This window comes from Triticum aestivum, chromosome 2B, assembly GCF_018294505.1.
Source record: "Triticum aestivum cultivar Chinese Spring chromosome 2B, IWGSC CS RefSeq v2.1, whole genome shotgun sequence".
Lineage (NCBI taxonomy): Eukaryota > Viridiplantae > Streptophyta > Magnoliopsida > Poales > Poaceae > Triticum > Triticum aestivum.
Window position 1 is genome coordinate 701,540,566 of NC_057798.1, and position 19,352 is coordinate 701,559,917.

The 19,352-nt window shown below is 49.6% G+C and overlaps 1 protein-coding gene across 1 annotated transcript; it reads right to left on the reverse strand.

Annotated features, from left to right (window-relative positions):
* Positions 1 to 3,315: 3,315 nt before the first annotated feature.
* LOC123042177 (BTB/POZ and MATH domain-containing protein 2-like) lies at positions 3,316 to 4,635 on the reverse strand. Its single transcript, XM_044464686.1, has one exon. It carries the CDS (start codon positions 4,600 to 4,602, stop codon positions 3,514 to 3,516), a length of 1,089 nt encoding a protein of 362 aa, XP_044320621.1. The 5' UTR covers positions 4,603 to 4,635; the 3' UTR covers positions 3,316 to 3,513.
* Positions 4,636 to 19,352: the final 14,717 nt, after the last annotated feature.

The following is a 19,352-nucleotide window of genomic DNA, read 5'->3' on the forward strand; positions in this document are numbered from 1 at the left end:
GAAAAATACATGTAACTGAACACATCAGGTGAGGGTGGTTAGCGAAGAATACGTAGGACCAACACTGGGCACAGTTTTTTGGGGGTTAAAATGAAAAAAAATGTGGATGGGCCAGCCCACATCAGAGGAGAGGGTGTCCTTCCCTCCGGGAACGTATCTGGTGCACCAAGGCAATTGGTGCTACCGGTGCATCGGACCCCGTTACACATTCAAAAAAATTCAAAAAAATCCGGAAAAAAATTAGTGTATTGGTACAACATCAACATATCTTGTGACAAAAAATCAAATCAAAAATCAAAACAATGGTCAAGATACAAAAATGATAAATTTGACATCAATGTGCTAATGGGCCAAACCTGAAGCCCAACTTGTGTTATGTACTATTCATGTCAAATTTTTTATTTTCGTATCTAGAGCAATGTTTCGAATATTGATCTAAATTTTTGTAACAACATACATTCATGTTGTGTCAATGCACTAGTTTTTTTCTGGATTTTTTCGAACATTTTTGAATGTGAAACGGACTACCGGTGCACCGGTAGCACCAATTGCCTTGGTGCACCAGATACATCCCCCTTCCCTCCTCCACATCGCCATCGCTAGAGGGCTGCCAGCGAAGCCACGTTTCTCCCTGGGAGCGTGACGACAGTGTGGCCCCGTCCTATGCGTGGCACCCCTCCCCCTTCCCCCAAATCTAATCTGGTGAGTCATGGGGGCGCTCCCCTCCGGCTGTTGCGCCTCCTCTGCCGGTCAAACGCAGCTGCTCTGCCTTGGCTGCTCCTCCGTTGGATGTTTCCCGCCCCCCGAAGGGGAGGCTCTCTCCTGGTGCTGCTATTAGTTGGGAGTGCTTGAGGTCCATGGGGCGACCGGGCAAGTTGAGTCTCGGTTTGGCCTCGCCGCAGGTCGCTCCTAGCCCCCAACGGTGCCTCTTCTGAGTTGCAGTTCCAGCATTTGCGAATTTATGTGGCCACAGTGTTCCTCTTGGCTGGCGGCTGAGGCCTCGCGGGGGACCTTTGTCGGCAGTGCTCCGGTCCCGGTAGCCATGGACCTGCGTTCTCTAGCATTCGCGGCTTGCCGGCGTCCTCTCCTGTTACAGTGCCGAACCCGGCGCTCCGATTGCTGCATCCTCTTCGGCCGTCGGCTCGCGACGCTCCGGCGGCTCCGCCCCCAACAGCTCGAAGCTTGGGAGCTGCGTCCCCTTCCGATTCCAGCTTGCTGGTGGTGTCAGTTGCCATCCCACCCTCCGCATCGGCTCTCTTTAACCAGCTGCCTCCCTGACAGTGTCCTGGATTAAGGGGTCCCGGTCTAGCTAGTCTAGTCCATGGGTCGGGCTGACATCCCATTGCTGAAGGGGGACTCCGGAGGCCTCAAACCTGTGGTGTGATCCTGTCGGCTCTGCCGAAGACTTGACATGTACTCCAAGTGTGTCCATTAGGTTCGTATGTAACCCCTCGATGACAACCGACCATGTGTAACCCTAGATATCCCCGGTGCCTATATAAGCTGGAGGGTTTAGCCCGTAGAGGGACATCAATTATCATCATCATTCGCCTTAGGGTTTAGTCCACAACTTACGATCCCGAGGTAGATCAACTCTGTATTTTGACACATCCACAATATAAGCAAAAGTAGGACGTAGGGTTTTACCTCCTCAAGATGGCCCGAACCTGGGCAAACGCTTTGTCTCTTGTCTCCTGTTATCCATCGATCCGATCTTACAGTTCGGGCCCCCCTACTCGAGGTCTGTCGGTTTTAACACCGACACTCCCCGTCCACCTCCATGCCATGCCGGCCCAAAACTCTTTTTTTATGTGGCACCCGGTGCCACTCTCCGACGACAGACGCAACCCCGCCCCACCCTTCTGTGGTGGTAGTCTCAACTTGTGGACTGACTTTATCATCTACGGACCCTGATCTGGTGCTAATGGGATTGTTTGGACTCAGGCCAAGGCGTAATCCCTTATCGGCTTGCCTACGCTGGCAGTGGCGATACTTGCGGGTGTGGTTTTCCTTCTTGGAGGCGCTCCCATGGCCTTTATCTGCGCCCCTCTTCGAGCACCGGGGGAAACTCTTGGTTCGGTTCTTCAGATAGATGTCTGATGCATAATCACGTCGCTCCTCTGAAGGCGCTATCTTGCTTTCTCGCGGCGTCACCGGTGTTGGCTTTGGAGATGTTTGGCATTTTGCCAGTATAGGCTTAGCGGGTTTAGCTGTGGTTTTTCTTCTCTTCGGGCTGAGCATCCCTTGTTTCTCTGCTCCGGGTACCATGTCCACGCCGGTTTGAGTTCGTGCCATGTGTGTTATCCTCTTTGTACTCATTTTTCTTCTTTTATTTGTGTATTCGCGAGAAAAGAACAAATGAAGCGTCATTATGTGTTATCTAGCCCATTTTAACACATATGATCTGTATTTCAAGTCCATGCGAATGCACGTTGATGCGCCAAAGTTATTTCTATGCAAACCACTTGTTTAACTGAATTATATGGTTTGGTTCCTACGGAAACAGACTATTTTTTAGGAGAATCTGATGTGGATGCTTTATCTACGAAACGGGGCGAAAGCCTATTTCGAAAACAGAGTTAACTAGAGAGTTTCAGAATAAAAGAGGTAAAGCCGTGGAGCAACGCACGCTACTCTGGCAACGAATGGCGGACTAGGTCAAGTAACCCGTCGATCCCATCCACCTAGTCTGATGCTGAGTGTTCCCCCTGGTTTGTTCCTCTTCCTCCCTCGTTCTCAAGCCTGTAACCGAACACCATCAAACCCCAAGTGCTCCAGTGAATTGCTTGTGTGAACTGTGCTCGTGGTTCGTAACAAACACCCACGGTCTAATTAAGAGCAAGGCAATTGAACCAGCAAACAGTGAGGCCTCTCCATCTTGTCTTGCTTATCCATCATTCACCGGGGTTGCGGCCAAGTGCATCTGCGACCGCATCGCCACCCTCCAGCCCTCCGACAAGGAGGTGCTTATTCGGCCTAGCGCGTCAAGGAGTAGTCAGTACTTCTGTTAGGAAACGCCACAGGACAGGGCTGTGTGCGCCGTGCCGAGTTTGTAGGCTGCCGTGGGCGCATGCATGCTCGGTTGTGGATGGCACGATCCGACGGGAGTGCTTCTGTAGGAGCGCCACGATGTGATTTGCTTTAGCCAAGGAAATAAAAGATAGAAGAAACAGAAAAGCAACAACACATTGCGCTGCACCAAAATTCTTGTCTCTGTGAGCTGATCGTCGAGATTGAGATGCTACAAGTATGGGATGCTATAAGTATGAGATATCTTAGATAGATTAGATTGCTAGCAATTCAAATTTGTTGGTTCACCATAAACCCCGACTAGGAGTTATTTTCACAATAAAACTAAGAGTGCAAAAATTACCATATGATCAGACCACTCGATGCAAAACTAATAGTAGTAACTATTTTTCTAAGAAAAATTCCATTGCTCCCGAGTCATACAATATGTGTTTTGTGCTTCTGATGAAAATACTAAAGTCAATCCAACAAGGAAATTTCGTTCTATCTTGACTTCTTCGTGACACCTGTCTTGTCCCCGAGATTCTTCTTCAAATTCAGCAGGGGGCAACTTGCCATGAGGTGTTTGAACCCATCGGTCTTCCCGACGGCGTCCATCACTCTCTGCGACGACATAAACTTCAGGCATGCCTTCTTGAGCACTTCGCAGTTGTGCTGTTCTGCTAGCGCCAATGTGGTTGTGACAGTCTCCACGTCGATGCTTTCGCACAGCTTCTCTTCGCACATCAGCTTGAGCCTGTTTAGCCCGTACCGATCTGCCGCGACGAGCAAATGTTGCATTACGGCGGCACCATAACCTTCCCCTTCCCATGTTGGTAGCAAATCCGTGTATATGAACTCGCGAAGCATCCCGAAGATGGCTGGCTCCATGCCGACGACCTTGATGCGCCGTGTGTCCTTCTTCATCATCGGGCCAAAGAGCTGAGCCTTGAAGACCGGGGACCGAGCAGCGAGCATGAACTTGTGGGCTCCGAACAGCCTGCCGCCCACATCGATGACAACATCTAGGCCGTTCCCGTCTTTGAGGGCACGCCCGAGGTCTCCGGGCAGCTCCTGCGGCGGAACCACGACACGATTCTCCTCGCACTCCGGCTCCGCGGGCGGCTCTTTGATCACAGTGAGGGCGCACCTTATCGTCACGTAGCCATTGTTGGCGAGGGCCGACGATTTCAGCCTCGATTTCTCGACGAAATAAGGGAGGCCATAATTATAATGTGGCGGACAGATAGTATGCTCTAGCGCACGGTGGTTGGTTACCTGTACGGCTCCATGTTTCTCCAGCATGTTGAGGGTGAACATGACTCTCACCTCCTTCTGGCTCACGCAAAACAGAAAGCACGATGCGTTGCCGGCAACGTTCACGGTCTCTCTCTCTCCATCTGGGTAGAATCTGATGCACCAGTCGTAGCCCCCGACGCTGAATCTGCTCGATCTAATGTACTTGCCGACGCCCATGCCGTCGAGCGAGTAACCGGCCACCTCCAAGTTGTGCGTCCTGCTCTCCGTCACGCATCTCGACGACGTCTCCGGTAACTCGACGTGACTTGCTGGAGAGGTCGAGTTGTGAGCCATGGCAAACGAGCGAAAACGGTATCGGTCAACTAATGGGATGTCTCTCCTCCGGATATCACGGGATATATATACACGTATATATAGCCTAGGGTCCTCGTGATTCAGTTAGATTCCATGTTGTAAGTTTTTTTTTAGAGGGGATTCCATGTTGTAAGTTGTAACAATGGATTTGCTAATTTTTCACCTAGACGAGAAATTAGTAAAGTCACATCTGATCTCTCAGCCGCATGATCTGAACCTTCAAGATTCGTGCTCCCGATCAAGCACTCGCGTACACTTCGTACGGGACATGTGCCGTTTCCTTTCCTTTCCGTTGTTGATTGTCTTGCATGGAACGTGCGTACCTTTTATCCGCCTGCACCACGATTTTTGCCTGTGCATGCGCTGCGATTTTATTTTTTTCAACGAAGTGGCATGGGCAAAATAATAATAATTGAACATAGTAGTACATAAGCACACACTCATACATACGCACAAATACTCATACACGGCCACGTGGACGGCACCGTGGACTCGACGCTCATGATCAATGACGAGGAGTGGATGATCCTCGACGCCACCATCATCCGCTGGTTCTACCTCACCATCTCCAGTGACATCTTCCACACCGTGGTGAACGACGAGGACGACGCCTATGCGGTCTGGACCAAGCTCAACGGCCTCTTCACCGACAATCGGCTGCACGCAAGGTCCTCCTCTATGGTGAGTTTTACGGGTACCAGCAACTTGACTCGTCCATCGATGATTTTTGCATGCGCCTCAAGAAGCTCGCCGATGAGCTCCGTGATCTGGGGGAAAAGATCGGCAACGAGCTCCTCATCAGCACCCTCTCCGGCGGCCTCAACGAGGACTTCGGGAACGCCGCCTCCAACCTCACCCTCATCCCGGTGCCCACCTTCGCCAAGGTGGCCGCGTACCTCAAGCTGGAGGAGCGCCAGATGCGGGTGGCACGGACGCGCGCGACCCACACCGCCCTCGTCGCCGGCACCCGCGGGGGTTCGGCCCCGCCACCGCCCCGCCCGACGCCGCCCCAGCCGGTGGCGCCCGCCTTCCCGCCTGGCTTCCCGCCCGCCCCAGCCGCCCCCTTCCCGCCGCGCCAGCCGGCGGCCAATGGGGGGGTCGTCGCGGCGGCCGCCGGGGTGGCCGCAAGCAGGGAGGCGGCGGCGGTGCTCAGGGAGGAGCACCTCGCCAGCAGCAGCCGGCCCCTCAGCCGGCGGCTCCGTGGTACGCCGGCCAGAACCCATGGACCGGCGTCATCCACGCCTACTCCATGCCGGTTCCTCGGGCCCCCACTCCGGGTCTTCTCGGCACTCGGCCTCCGTCACACCAGGCGTACTACGCCGCGTCGCAGCCCTATGCAGCGCCCTACGGGCAGCAGCCGCCGCCAGGTGGGCCGCCGCCGCTGCCCCTGACGGCTGCACCGTCCCTCCCGCCGGCACCGTGGGACCCGACCCTTCTGGCGGCTCTCCACACCGCTCCTTCCCCGTCCAGCTACACCGGCGGCGGCGATTGGTACATGGACAGTGGCGCCACTGCTCATATGGCGGCGTATCCCGGTAACCTCCACACTGCCCATCCTGTCCACACCTCCAACCGCATCACCGTCGGTGATGGTTCTTCTCTTCCCATCACCCATATTGGACATACATATTTTCCGTCTAACTCCACTCCTATATCCATGTCTAATATTCTTGTTTCTCCTGACCTTATTAAAAATCTTGTTTCCGTTCGTTCTCTTACACGTGAAAATCCAGTCACTGTTGAATTTGACGAATGTGGTTTTTCTGTTAAGGACGCTCGCACGCGGATGGTGCTCCACCGATGTGACAGCCCCGACGAGCTCTACCCGGTTCACTCCGCCACCTCCGCCACTTCCGCCGCCCCTGTCGCTCTCTCCACCGGAGTGGATCTCTGGCACGCTCGTTTGGGTCATCCTAATCCTGCCACACTTCGCCACATACTTCGGAGTTTTTCTTTCACGTGTAATAAGAACGAGGATCACTCGTGTCATGCATGTCGCCTCGGCAAACATGCTCGTCTTCCGTTTAGGCCTTCTTCCTTTGTTGCATCGTACCCGTTTGAGTTGATTCATAGTGATGTTTGGACATCTCCTGTTGCCAGTAATATGGGCTTTCTCTATTATCTTGTCATTCTTGACGATTTTTCGCATTATGTGTGGACCTTCCCGTTGCGCCGCAAGTCGGATGTTATATCCACCCTTGCCGCTTTTTACTCTTACGTTCTCACGCAGTTTGGTCGACCCATTCTCGCGTTGCAGACAGACAACAGGAAGGAGTTTGACAACACCGATGTTCGTAATCTTCTCACCACACATGGCACAATTTTTCGTCTCACTTGCCCGTACACCTCGCAGCAGAACGGTCGTGCTGAGCGCATCCTTCGCACTCTTAATGACTGCGTTAGGACTCTTCTCTTTCATGCTAATGTGCCTCTGCGCTTTTGGCCTGACGCTCTAGCCACCGCTTCGCTCCTCATCAACATCCGTTCATGTCGTACTCGCGGGAACTTTACACCTCACTACCTTCTCTTCGGTGCACCTCCCTCTTATGAAGGGCTTCGCATCTTCGGCTGCCTGTGCTACCCTAGCATCGCTGCCACTGTGCCTCATAAGCTCGCACCTCGCTCCGTTGCCTGCATCTTTCTCGGCTACCCACCCAACACTAAGGTCTACCGCTGCTACGATCCCGTCTCGCACCGTGTTTTCACCTCCCGACACGTTTACTTTGATGAGATGGTCTTCCCGTTTCAGCAGCAGGCACCCCTTGTCGTCTCGTCGCTGCCGGCCACCGGCGGCCCATCGACGACCTCGTCAGGTGGACGATCACGTCTGGCTCGTGGACCGCCCTCCGGGCTTTGGCGGTCCCCGCGCCCTCCTGCCAGCGCCCACCCACCCAGCCTCCTCGGCTGGCTCCAACGGCGCGGTCGGCGCCTCGCCTTCACCCGCCGCCCCTGACTCGGGCGCCGCAGGGTCGGGCGCTGCCGGCTCGGCCGCCTCCTCCGCTGCCTCGACGCCGGCCACCTCGCCGGCCCCGACGCCGGCCGCCGGCTGCGACACCGGCCGCCTCGCCGGCCGCGACGCCCGCCGCCTCCTCGGCCGCGACGCCGGCCGCTTCGCCGGCCGCGACGCCCGCCGCGTCGCCGGTGGCTCCGGCGGCTCCGTCCGGCCCCGTCACCCGCGCTCGCGCCGGCGTTCATTGTCCGAGTCTATGGTACTCGCGTGACGAGTACGTCCTCGCCGCCTCCGCTGTGGAGCCGTCGCCTATTCCTGCGTCTGCTCGCGCCGCCCTCCGTGATCCTCACTGGCTTGCGGCGATGCAGGAAGAGTTCGACGCTCTTCAACAGAACTGCTGAAGGAAATATGCCCTAGAGGCAATAATAAAGTTATTATTTATTTCCTTATATCATGATAAATGTTTATTATTCATGCTAGAATTGTATTAACCGGAAACATAATACATGTGTGAATATATAGACAAACAGAGTGTCACTAGTATGCCTCTACTTGACTAGCTTGTTAATTAAAGATGGTTATGTTTCCTAACCATGGACAAAGAGTTGTTATTTGATTAATGGGATCACATCATTAGTTGAATGATCCGATTGACATGACCCATTCCGTTAGCTTAGCACCCGATCGTTTAGTATGTTGCTATTGCTTTCTTCATGACTTATACATGTTCCTATGACTATGAGATTATGCAACTCCCGTTTACCGGAGGAACACTTTGTGTGCTACCAAATGTCACAACGTAACTGGGTGATTATAAATGTGCTCTATAGGTGTCTCCAAAGGTACTTGTTGGGTTGGCGTATTTCAAGATTAGGATTTGTCACTCCGAATGTCGGAGAGGTATCTCTGGGCCCTCTCGGTAATGCACATCACTTAAGCCTTGCAAGCATTGCAACTAATGAGTTAGTTGCGAGATGATGTATTACGGAACGAGTAAAGAGACTTGCCGGTAACGAGATTGAACTAGGTATTGGATACCGACGATCGAATCTTGGGCAAGTAACATACCGATGACAAAGGGAACAACGTATGTTGTTATGCGGTCTGACCGATAAAGATCTTCGTAGAATATGTAGGAACCTATATGGGCATCCAGGTCCCGCTATTGGTTATTGACCGGAGACGTGTCTCGGTCATGTCTACATTGTTCTCGAACCGTAGGGTCCGCACGCTTAAGGTTTCGATGACAGTTATATTATGAGTTTATGAGTTTTGATGTACCGAAGGAGTTCGGAGTCCCGGATGAGATCGGGGACATGACGAGGAGTCTCGAAATGGTCGAGACGTAAAGATCGATATATTGGACGACTATATTCGGAGTTCGGAAAGGTTCCGAGTGATTCGTGTATTTTTCGGAGTACCGGAGAGTTACGGGAATTCGCCGGGGAGAAGTATTGGGCCTTATTGGGCCCTGCGGGAAAGAGAGAGGGGCTGCCTAGGGCAGGCCGCGCGCCCCCCATGGCCTAGTCCGAATTGGACTAGGGGGAGGGGCCGCACCCCCTCCTTCCTTCCCTTCTCTCTTCCCCTTCCTTGTCTCCTACTCCTAATACATGGAAGGACTCCTAGTTGGACTAGGAAAGGGGGAATCCTACTCCGGTGGGAGTAGGACTCCCCTAGAGCGCGCCATAGTAGAGGGCCGGCCTTCCCCTCCTCCACTCCTTTATATACGGGGGTAGGGGGCACCCCATGGACACACAAGTTGATCATTGAGATCGTTCCTTAGCCGTGTGCGGTGCCCCCCTCCACGAGATTACACCTCGGTCATATTGTAGCGGTGCTTAGGCGAAGCCCTGCGACAGTAGAACATCAAGATCGTCACCACGCTGTCGTGCTGACGGAACTCCTCCCCGTGCCTCTGCTGGATCGAAAATCGGGGTGCGTCATCGAGTTGTACGTGTGTCAAGAACTCGGAGGTGCCGGAGTAACGGTGCTTGGATCGGTTGAACCGGGAGGACGTACGACTACTTCCTCTACGTTGCGTCAACGCTTCCGCTTCGGTCTACGAGGGTACGTAGACAACACTCTCCCCTCTCGTTGCTATGCATCACCATGATCTTGCGTGTGCGTAGGAATTTTTTTGAAATTACTACGTTCCCCAACAGTGGCATCAGAGCCAGGTTTTATGGTTTGATGTTATATGCACGAGTAGAACACAAGTGAGTTGTGGGCGATATAAGTCATACTGCTTACCAGCATGTCATACTTTGGTTCGGCGGTATTGTTGGATGAAGCGGCCCGGACCGATATTACGCGTACGCTTACGCGAGACTGGTTTTACCGCCGTGCTTTGCACACAGGTGACTAGCGGGTGTCAGTTTCTCCAACTTTAGTTGAACCGAGTGTGGCTACGCCCGGTCCTTGCGAAGGTTAAAACAGCACCAACTTGACAAACTATCGTTGTGGTTTTTGATGCGTAGGTAAGAACGGTTCTTGCTCAGCCCGTAGCAGCCACGTAAAACTTGCAACAACAAAGTAGAGGACGTCTAACTTGTTTTTGCAGGGCATGTTGTGATGTGATATGGTCAAGACGTGATTAGATATAAGTTGTTGTATGAGATGATCATGTTTTTGTTGAAGTTATCGGCAACTGGCAGAAGCCCTATGGATGTCTCTTTGTTGCATAAGATGCAAGTGCCAAATAATTGCTTTACTTTATCGCTATACGATAGCAATAGTTGCAAGAGCAATAGTTGGTGAGACAACCATGTGATGACACATTGATATAGATCAAGATGATGAAGATCATGGTGTCGTGCCGGTGACGATAAAGATCATGACAGTACTTTGGAGATGGAGATCAAAGGCGCAAGATGGTCATGGCCATATCATGTCACATATTTTGGTTGCATATGATGTTTATCTATTATACATCTTATTCTTGCTTTGATTGACGGTAGCATTTTAAGATGATCTCTCACTAATGATCAAGAAGTGTTCTCCCTGAGTATGCACCGTTGCCAAAGTTCATCGTGCCCAGACACCACGTGATGATCGGGTGTGATAAGCTCTACGTCCATCTACAACGGGTGCAAGCCAGTTTTGCACACGCGGAATACTCAGGTTAAACTTGACGAGCCTAGCATATGTAGATATGGCCTCGGAACACGGAGACCGAAAGGTCGAGCGTTAATCATATAGTAGATATGATCAACATAGTGATGTTCACCATTGAAAACTACTCCATCTCACGTGATGATCGGTTATGGTTTAGTTGATTTGGATCACGTGATCACTTAGATGACTAGAGAGATGTCTGTCTAAGTGGGAGTTCTTAAGTAATATGATTAATTGAACTTAAATTTATCATGAACTTAGTCCTGGTAGTATTTTGCAAATTATGTTGTAAGATCAATAGCTTGCGTTGTTGCTTTTATATGTTTATTTTGATATGTTCCTAGAGAAAATTGTGTTGAAAAATGTTAGTAGCAATGATGCGGATTGGATCCGCGATCTGAGGTTTATCCTCATTGTTGCACAGAAGAATTATGTCCTTAATGCACCGCTAGGTGACAGACCTATTGCAGGAGCAGATGCAGACGTTATGAATGTTTGGCTAGCTCAATATGATGACTACTTGATAGTTTTGTGCACCATGCTTTATGGCTTAGAATCGGGACTTCAAAGATGTTTTGAACATCATGGACCATATGAGATGTTCCAGGAATTGAAGTTAATATTTCAAGCAAATACCCGAGTTGAGAGATATGAAGTCTCCAACAAGTTCTATAGCTAAAAGATGGAGGAGAATCGCTCAACTAGTGAGCACGTGCTCAGATTGTCTGGATACTTCAGTCGCTTGAATCAAGTGGGAGTTAATCTTCCAGATAAGATAGTGATTGACAGAGTTCTCTAGTCACCATCACCAAGTTAGTAGAACTTTGTGATGAACTATAGTATGCAAAGGATGACGAAAACGATTCCCGAGCTCTTCGTGATGTTGAAATCGACGAAGGTAGAAATCAAGAAAGAGCATCAAGTGTTGATGGTTGACAAGATCACTAGTTTCAAGAAAAGGGCAAAGGGAAAGAAAGGGGAACTTCAAGTGGAAAGACAAGCAAGTTGTCACTCCCGTGAAGAAGACCAAAGCCTGAAACTGAGTGCTTACACTGCAAAGGGAATGGTCACTGGAAGCGGAAATGCCCTGAATATTTGGTGGATAAGAAGGATGGCAAAGTGAACAAGGGTATATTTGATATACAGATTATTGATGTGTGCCTTACTAGTGTTTATAGTAGCCCCTGAGTATTTGATACTTGTTCGGTTGCTAAGATTAGTAACTCGAAACAAGAGTTACAGAATAAACAGAGACTAGTTAAAGGGAAAGTGACGATAAGTGTTGGAAATAGTTCCAAGATTGATATGATCATCATCGCACACTCCCTATACTTTCGGGATTAGTGTTTAACCTAAATAAATGTTATTTGGCGTTTGCGTTGAGCATGAATATGATTTGATCATGTTTATTGCAATACCGTTATTCATTTAAAGTTAAAGAATAATTGTTATTCTGTTTACATGAATAAGACCTTCGATGGTTATACACCCAATGAAAATAGTTTGTTGGATCTCGATCGTAGTGATACACATATTCATAATATTGATGCCAAAAGATGCAAAGTTAATAATGATAGTGCAACTTATTTGTGGCACTGTCGTTTGGGTCATATCGGTGTAAAGCGCATGAAGAAACTCCATAAAGATGGATTTTCGGAATCACTTGGTTATGAATCATTTGATGCTTGCGAACCGTGCCTTTTGGGCAAGATGACTAAAACTCCGTTCTCCGGAACAGTGGAGCGAGCAACTGACTTATTGGAAATAATACATACTGATGTATGCGATCCAATGAGTGTTAAGGCTCGCGGCGGGTATCGTTATTTTCTGACCTTCACAGATGATTTGAACAGATATGGGTATATCTACTTGATGAAACATAATTCTGAAATAGTTGAAAGGTTCAAAGAATTTCAGAGTGAAGTGGAAAAATCATCGTGACAAGAAAATAAGGTTTCTACGATCTGATCGCGGAGACAAATATTTGAGTTACGAGTTTGGTCTTCAATTAAAACAATGTGGAATAGTTTCACAAATTCATGCCACCTGGAACACCACATCATAATGGTGTGTCCGAACGTCATAACCGTACTTTATTGGATATAGTACAATCTATGATGTTTCTTACCAATTTACCAATATCGTTTTGGGATCATGCATTAGAGACAGCTGCATTCGCGTTAAATAGGGCACCATCTAAATCCGTTGAGACGACACTATATGAACTGTGGTTTAGGAAGAAACCAAAGTTGTCGTTTCTTAAAGTTTGGGGCTGCGATGCTTATATGAAAAAGTTTCATCCTGATAAGCTCAAACCCAAATCGGAGAAGTGCGTCTTCATAGAATACCCAAAGGAAAATGTTGGGTACACCTTATATCACAGATCTGAAGGCAAGATATTCGTTGCTAAAAATGGATCCTTTCTAGAGAAGGAGTTTCTCTCTAAAGAAGTGAGTGGGAAGAAAGTAGAACTTGATGAGGTAATTGTACCTTCTCCCTTATTGGAAAGTAGTTCATCACAGAAATCTGCTCCTGTGACTACTACACCAATTAGTGAGGAAGCTAATGATGATGATCATGTAACTTCAGATCAAGTTACTACCGAATCTCGTAGGTAAACCAGAGTGAGATCCGCACCAGAGTGGTACGGTAATCCTGTTATGAAAGTCATGTAACTAGACCATGATGAACCTACGAACTATGAGGAAGCGATGATGACTTCTCGGTGTGGTGGAGCGATATACGAAAAATAGATGCTAAGCCTGCAATGTCCGATAACGGGGCTTCAGTAGTGAATCTATCGGCACGACAGCAGTGGCATGCAACTTTGGACCTAAGGGGCAAAGAGAAGCGCTTTCGCTACTGAGAAAGCGAATGGTCAGCGCGAGGGTTCGACAACTTAGCCGAGCGTTAGCGACGCGTCATTCTCATAGCGAGGCGCTTCGAGTTAGCGAAGCGCTGTAGTAGCGTCGGAGACTATGTGCTATAATGCTGAACTAAGGACGTTCCCCAGATTCTGCGAAATGGCTTGAGGCCATGAAATCTGAGATGAGATCCATGTATGAGAACAAAGTGTGGACTTTGGTGGAGTTGCCCGATGATCGGCAAGCCATAGAAAATAAATGGATCTTCAAGAGGAAGACGGACGCTGATAGTAGTGTTACTATCTACAAAGCTAGACTTGTCGAAAAAGGTATTTGACAAAGTTCAAGATGTTGAATACAATGAGATTTTCTCACTCGTATCGATGCTTAAAAGTCTGTCCGAATCATGTTAGCAATTGCCGCATTTTATGAAATCTGGCAAATGGATAAACAAAACTGCATTCCTTAATGGAGTTATTAAAGAAGAGTTGTATGTGATGCAACCAAGAGGTTTTGTCGATCCTAAAGGTATTAACAAAATGTGCATCTATGGACTGGTGCAAGCATCTCGGAGTTGGAATATACGCTTTGATAAGTTGATCAAAGCATATAGTTTCTACAGACTTGCAGTGAAGCCTGTATTTACTAGAAAGTGAGTGGGAGCACTACAGCATTTCTGATAAGTATATGTGAATGACATATTGTAGATCGGAAATAATGTAGAATTAGTCTGCAAAGCATAAATGAGTGTTTAAAAGGAGTTTTTCAAAGAAAGACCTCGGTGAAGCTGCTTACATATTGAGCATTAAGATCTATAGAGATAGATCAGGACGCTTGATAAGTTTTTTCAATGAGTACATACCTTGACAAGATTTTGAAGTAGTTCAAAATGGAACAGTCAAAGAAAGAGTTCTTGCTTGTATTACAAGGTGTGAAATTGAGTAAGACTCAAAACCCGACCACGGAAGAAGATAGAAAGAGAATGAAAGTCATTCCCTATGCCTTGGCCATAGGTTCTATAAAGTATGCCATGCTGTGTACCAGATCTATTGTATACCCTGCACTGAGTTTGGCAAGGGAGTACAATATTGATCTATGAGTAGATCACTGAACAGCGGTCAAAATTATCCTTAGTGGAATAAGGATATGTTTCTCGATTATGGAAGTGATAAAAGGTTCGTCGTAAAGGGTTACGTCGATGCAAGTTTTGACACCGATCTGGATGACTCTAAGTCTCGATCTAGATACATATTGAAAGTGGGAGCAATTAGCTAGAGTAGCTCCGCGCAGAGCATTGTAGACATAAAAAATTGCAAAATACATAACGAATCTGAATGTGAAAGACCCGTTGACTAAGATTCTCTCACAAGCAAAACATGATCACACCTAAGTACTCTTTGGGTGTTAATCACATAGCGATGTGAACTAGATTACTGAATCTAGTAAACCCTTTGGATGTTGGTCACATGGCGATGTGAACTATGGGTGTTAATCACATGATGATGTGAACTATCGATGTGAATCACATGGTGATGTGATCTAGATTATTGACTCTAGTGCAAGTGGGAGACTGAAGGAAATATGCCCTAGAGGCAATAATAAAGTTATTATTTATTTCCTTATATCATGATAAATGTTTATTATTCATGCTAGAATTGTATTAACCGGAAACATAATACATGTGTGAATATATAGACAAACAGAGTGTCACTAGTATGCCTCTACTTGACTAGCTTGTTAATCAAAGATGGTTATGTTTCCTAACCATGGACAAAGAGTTGTTATTTGATTAACGGGATCACATCATTAGTTGAATGATCTGATTGACATGACCCATTCCGTTAGCTTAGCACCCGATCGTTTAGTATGTTGCTATTGCTTTCTTCATGACTTATACATGTTCCTATGACTATGAGATTATGCAACTCCCATTTACCGGAGGAACACTTTGTGTGCTACCAAACGTCACAAGTAACTGGGTGATTATAAAGGTGCTCTACAGGTGTCTCCAAAGGTACTTGTTGGGTTGGCGTATTTCGAGATTAGGATTTGTCACTCCGAATGTCGGAGAGGTATCTCTGGGCCCTCTCGGTAATGCACATCACTTAAGCCTTGCAAGCATTGCAACTAATGAGTTAGTTGCGAGATGATGTATTACGAAACGAGTAAAGAGACTTGCCGGTAACGAGATTGAACTAGGTATTGGATACCGACGATCGAATCTCGGGCAAGTAACATACCGATGACAAAGGGAACAACGTATGTTGTTATGCGGTCTGACCGATAAAGATCTTCATAGAATATGTAGGAACCTATATGGGCATCTAGGTCCCGCTATTGGTTATTGACCGGAGACGTGTCTCGGTCATGTCTACATTGTTCTTGAACCGTAGGGTCCGCATGCTTAAGGTTTCGATGACAGTTATATTATGAGTTTATGAGTTTTGATGTACCGAAGGAGTTCGGAGTCCCGGATGAGATCGGGGACATGACGAGGAGTCTCGAAATGGTCGAGACGTAAATATTGATATATTGGACGACTATATTCGGAGTTCGGAAAGGTTCTGAGTGATTCGGGTATTTTTCGGAGTACCGAAGAGTTACGGGAATTCGCCGGGGAGAAGTATTGGGTCTTATTGGGCCCTGCGGGAAAGAGAGAGGGGCTGCCTAGGGCAGGCCGCGCACCCCCCATGGCCTAGTCCGAATTGGACTAGGGGGAGGGGCCGCACCCCCTCCTTCCTTCCCTTCTCTCTTCCCCTTCCTTGTCTCCTACTCCTAATACATGAAAGGACTCCTAGTTGGACTAGGAAAGGGGGAATCCTACTCCGGTGGGAGTAGGACTCCCCTAGGGCGCGCCATAGTAGAGGGCCGGCCCTCCCCTCCTCCACTCCTTTATATACGGGGGTAGGGGGCACCCCATGGACACACAAGTTGATCATTGAGATCGTTCCTTAGCCGTGTGCGGTGCCCCCCTCCACGAGATTACACCTCGGTCATATTGTAGCGGTTCTTAGGCGAAGCCCTGCGACAGTAGAATATCAAGATCGTCACCACGCCGTCGTGCTGACGGAACTCCTCCCCGTGCCTCTGCTGAATCGGAAATCGGGGTGCGTCATCGAGCTGTACGTGTGTCAAGAACTCGGAGGTGCCGGAGTAACGATGCTTGGATCGGTTGAACCGGGAGGACGTACGACTACTTCCTCTACGTTGCGTCAACGCTTCCGCTTCGGTCTACGAGGGTACGTAGACAACACTCTCCCCTCTCGTTGCTATGCATCACCATGATCTTGCGTGTGCGTAGGAAATTTTTTGTAATTACTACGTTCCCCAACAACTGCACCTGGACCCTGGTTCCCCGGCCTCCTCGCGCCAACGTCATCACCGGCAAGTGGGTCTTTCGCCATAAGACCCGCTCAGACGGTTCACTTGAGCGCTACAAGGCTTGCTGGGTGGTCCGCGGTTTCCGCCAGCGCGCTGGAGTTGACTTCACGGAGACGTTTGCCCCGGTTGTCAAACCGGGCACGATCCGCACCGTCCTCCAGCTCGCCGTCTCCCGCGGCTGGCCTGTTCACCAGATTGATGTCTCCAACGCCTTTCTCCACGGCCATCTTGAGGAGCAGGTGTTTTGTGAGCAACCCACCGGCTTCGTCGACGCTTCACTTCCTGGCCATGTGTGCATGCTGTCTCGCTCTCTTTACGGGCTCAAGCAGGCACCCCGAGCCTGGTACCAGCGGATCGCCGGGTTTCTTCAGACACTGGGCTTCAGCGTCACTCTCTCGGACGCCTCACTGTTTGTCTATCGCCACGGTGACACGACTGCATATTTGCTGCTTTACGTCGACGACATCATCCTGACAGCCTCCTCCGCAGCCGTTCTTCAGCAGATTACTCTCCGGCTACGTGACGAGTTTGCTATCAAGGACCTGGGTGCTCTCTATTATTTCCTTGGCATTGAGGTCGTTCGGCGTCCGGACGGTTTCTTTCTTCATCAGCAGAAGTATGCACATGAGCTTCTTGAGCGTGCTGGCATGCTCAACAGCCATCCTGTTGCTACTCCTGTGGACACGAAGGCCAAGGTCTCTGCTCTTGATGGTTCGCCTGCGTCGGATGCTCCTTTCTACCGGTCCATTGTCGGCGCTCTATAGTACTTGACTCTCACCAGACCGGATCTTCAGTATGCTGTACAGCAGGTGTGTCTCCACATGTACGCCCCTCGTGACTCTCATTGGACTCTCGTGAAGCGGATCCTTCGCTACATCCGCGGCACGATGTCCCTCGGGTTGACACTTACGGCGTCCACTTCTCTGGAGATGGTGGCTTACTCCGATGCAGACTGGGCCGGCTGCCCCGATACTCGTCGGTCCACCTCTGGCTACTGCGTCTACCTCGGTCCTTCCCTCGTCTCGTGGTCGTCCAAGCGACAACCCACGGTTTCGCGCTCTAGCGCGGAGGCTGAGTACCGAGCTGTGGCCAACGCTGTCGCCGAGTGCACCTGGCTTCGACGGTTACTTCAGGAGCTACATCACAATGTCTCCTAGGCTACGGTTGTCTACTGTGACAACGTCTCTGCGGTGTACCTCTCCGCCAACCCTGTTCATCATCGCCGGACTAAACACATCGAGCTGGACATTCACTTTGTGCGCGAGCAGGTGGCTCTTGGACGCATGCGGGTTCTCCATGTGCCGACCGCTCAGCAGTTCGCCGATGTGATGACGAAGGGACTGCCGACTTCTACCTTTGAGGAGTTCTGTTCTAGTCTCTGCGTCACTGGCACCGCTTCGACTGCGGGGGGTGTTGAGTATATTGTGTATGTGTATATGTGTGTGTAGGGCCCACCTCCTGTTTCCTTGTATAGTTGAGGTTGTGGCCCACCTCTGTACTTATATATACGTGCCTGGTGCACCGATCAATACATCGAGATTGCACAGCCCATAACTTGTCCTTCTACAGTGACCTTTGTCCTCACGCCATCAGCTGGTGGGTTGACGCAGTTGAGGAACGCCGACGTGTAGCCAGCGTTTTCCTCTTTGTTTCCGTCCGGGTAGAAGCTGATGCACCAGTCGTAACCGCCGGCGCTAAACGTGCTGGAGCTCACGTATTTGCCGACGCCGAGGTCGTCCAGCAGCGGGTGGTTGTGCACCTCGAAGTCGTGCATCGCGGTGACGCTGTTCGTCACGCATCTCGACGACGTCTCGGCCGGCCGCACTAGTTTTTTGTTGTTGTTGCTGTTGAGACAAACTGAAATCGCTAGTTTCATTATGGCATCTATGAGAGGCGCCTGTGTGGGCGCTTAGAACATTATTTTTTTTAAAGAAGAAGCATCGATGGAGGAGTCCGTTGGGGCGGGATCCGGCTTGCCTGCTCCCTCCCCATGCTTCCATCCGTGCTCCCACTTCATCCTACGGCTGTCTTTTTTTCTTTTTTCTTTCTAATCTAATCATCTTCCCCCTTGATTTTAAGGGGGTGGGGCCGAGTCTTATTTTGTTCCAATCAAATCAAGCCACATACGCGGGAGCACGGATGGGAACACGCGCAGGGAGCAGGCAAGTCTCGTCAACAGACGACCCATGAACGCCTATTTGAGTGCTACCGTAGTCAGCGGAGGATTTTTAGCGCTCGTTAGAAAGGGCCATGCAAGCGAAAAGGAGTCCATGCGCCTGACGACTGCCTTGGCATCAATGCCAGGTAGAATCCTGGGATCGATCGGGATTTAATCAAAACGGACAGGAAATAGCGCCTGCGTTGTAGATGCCCTTAGCAGCCTAATAATAATCACTATTTATTGGGCTGGACACGGCCCA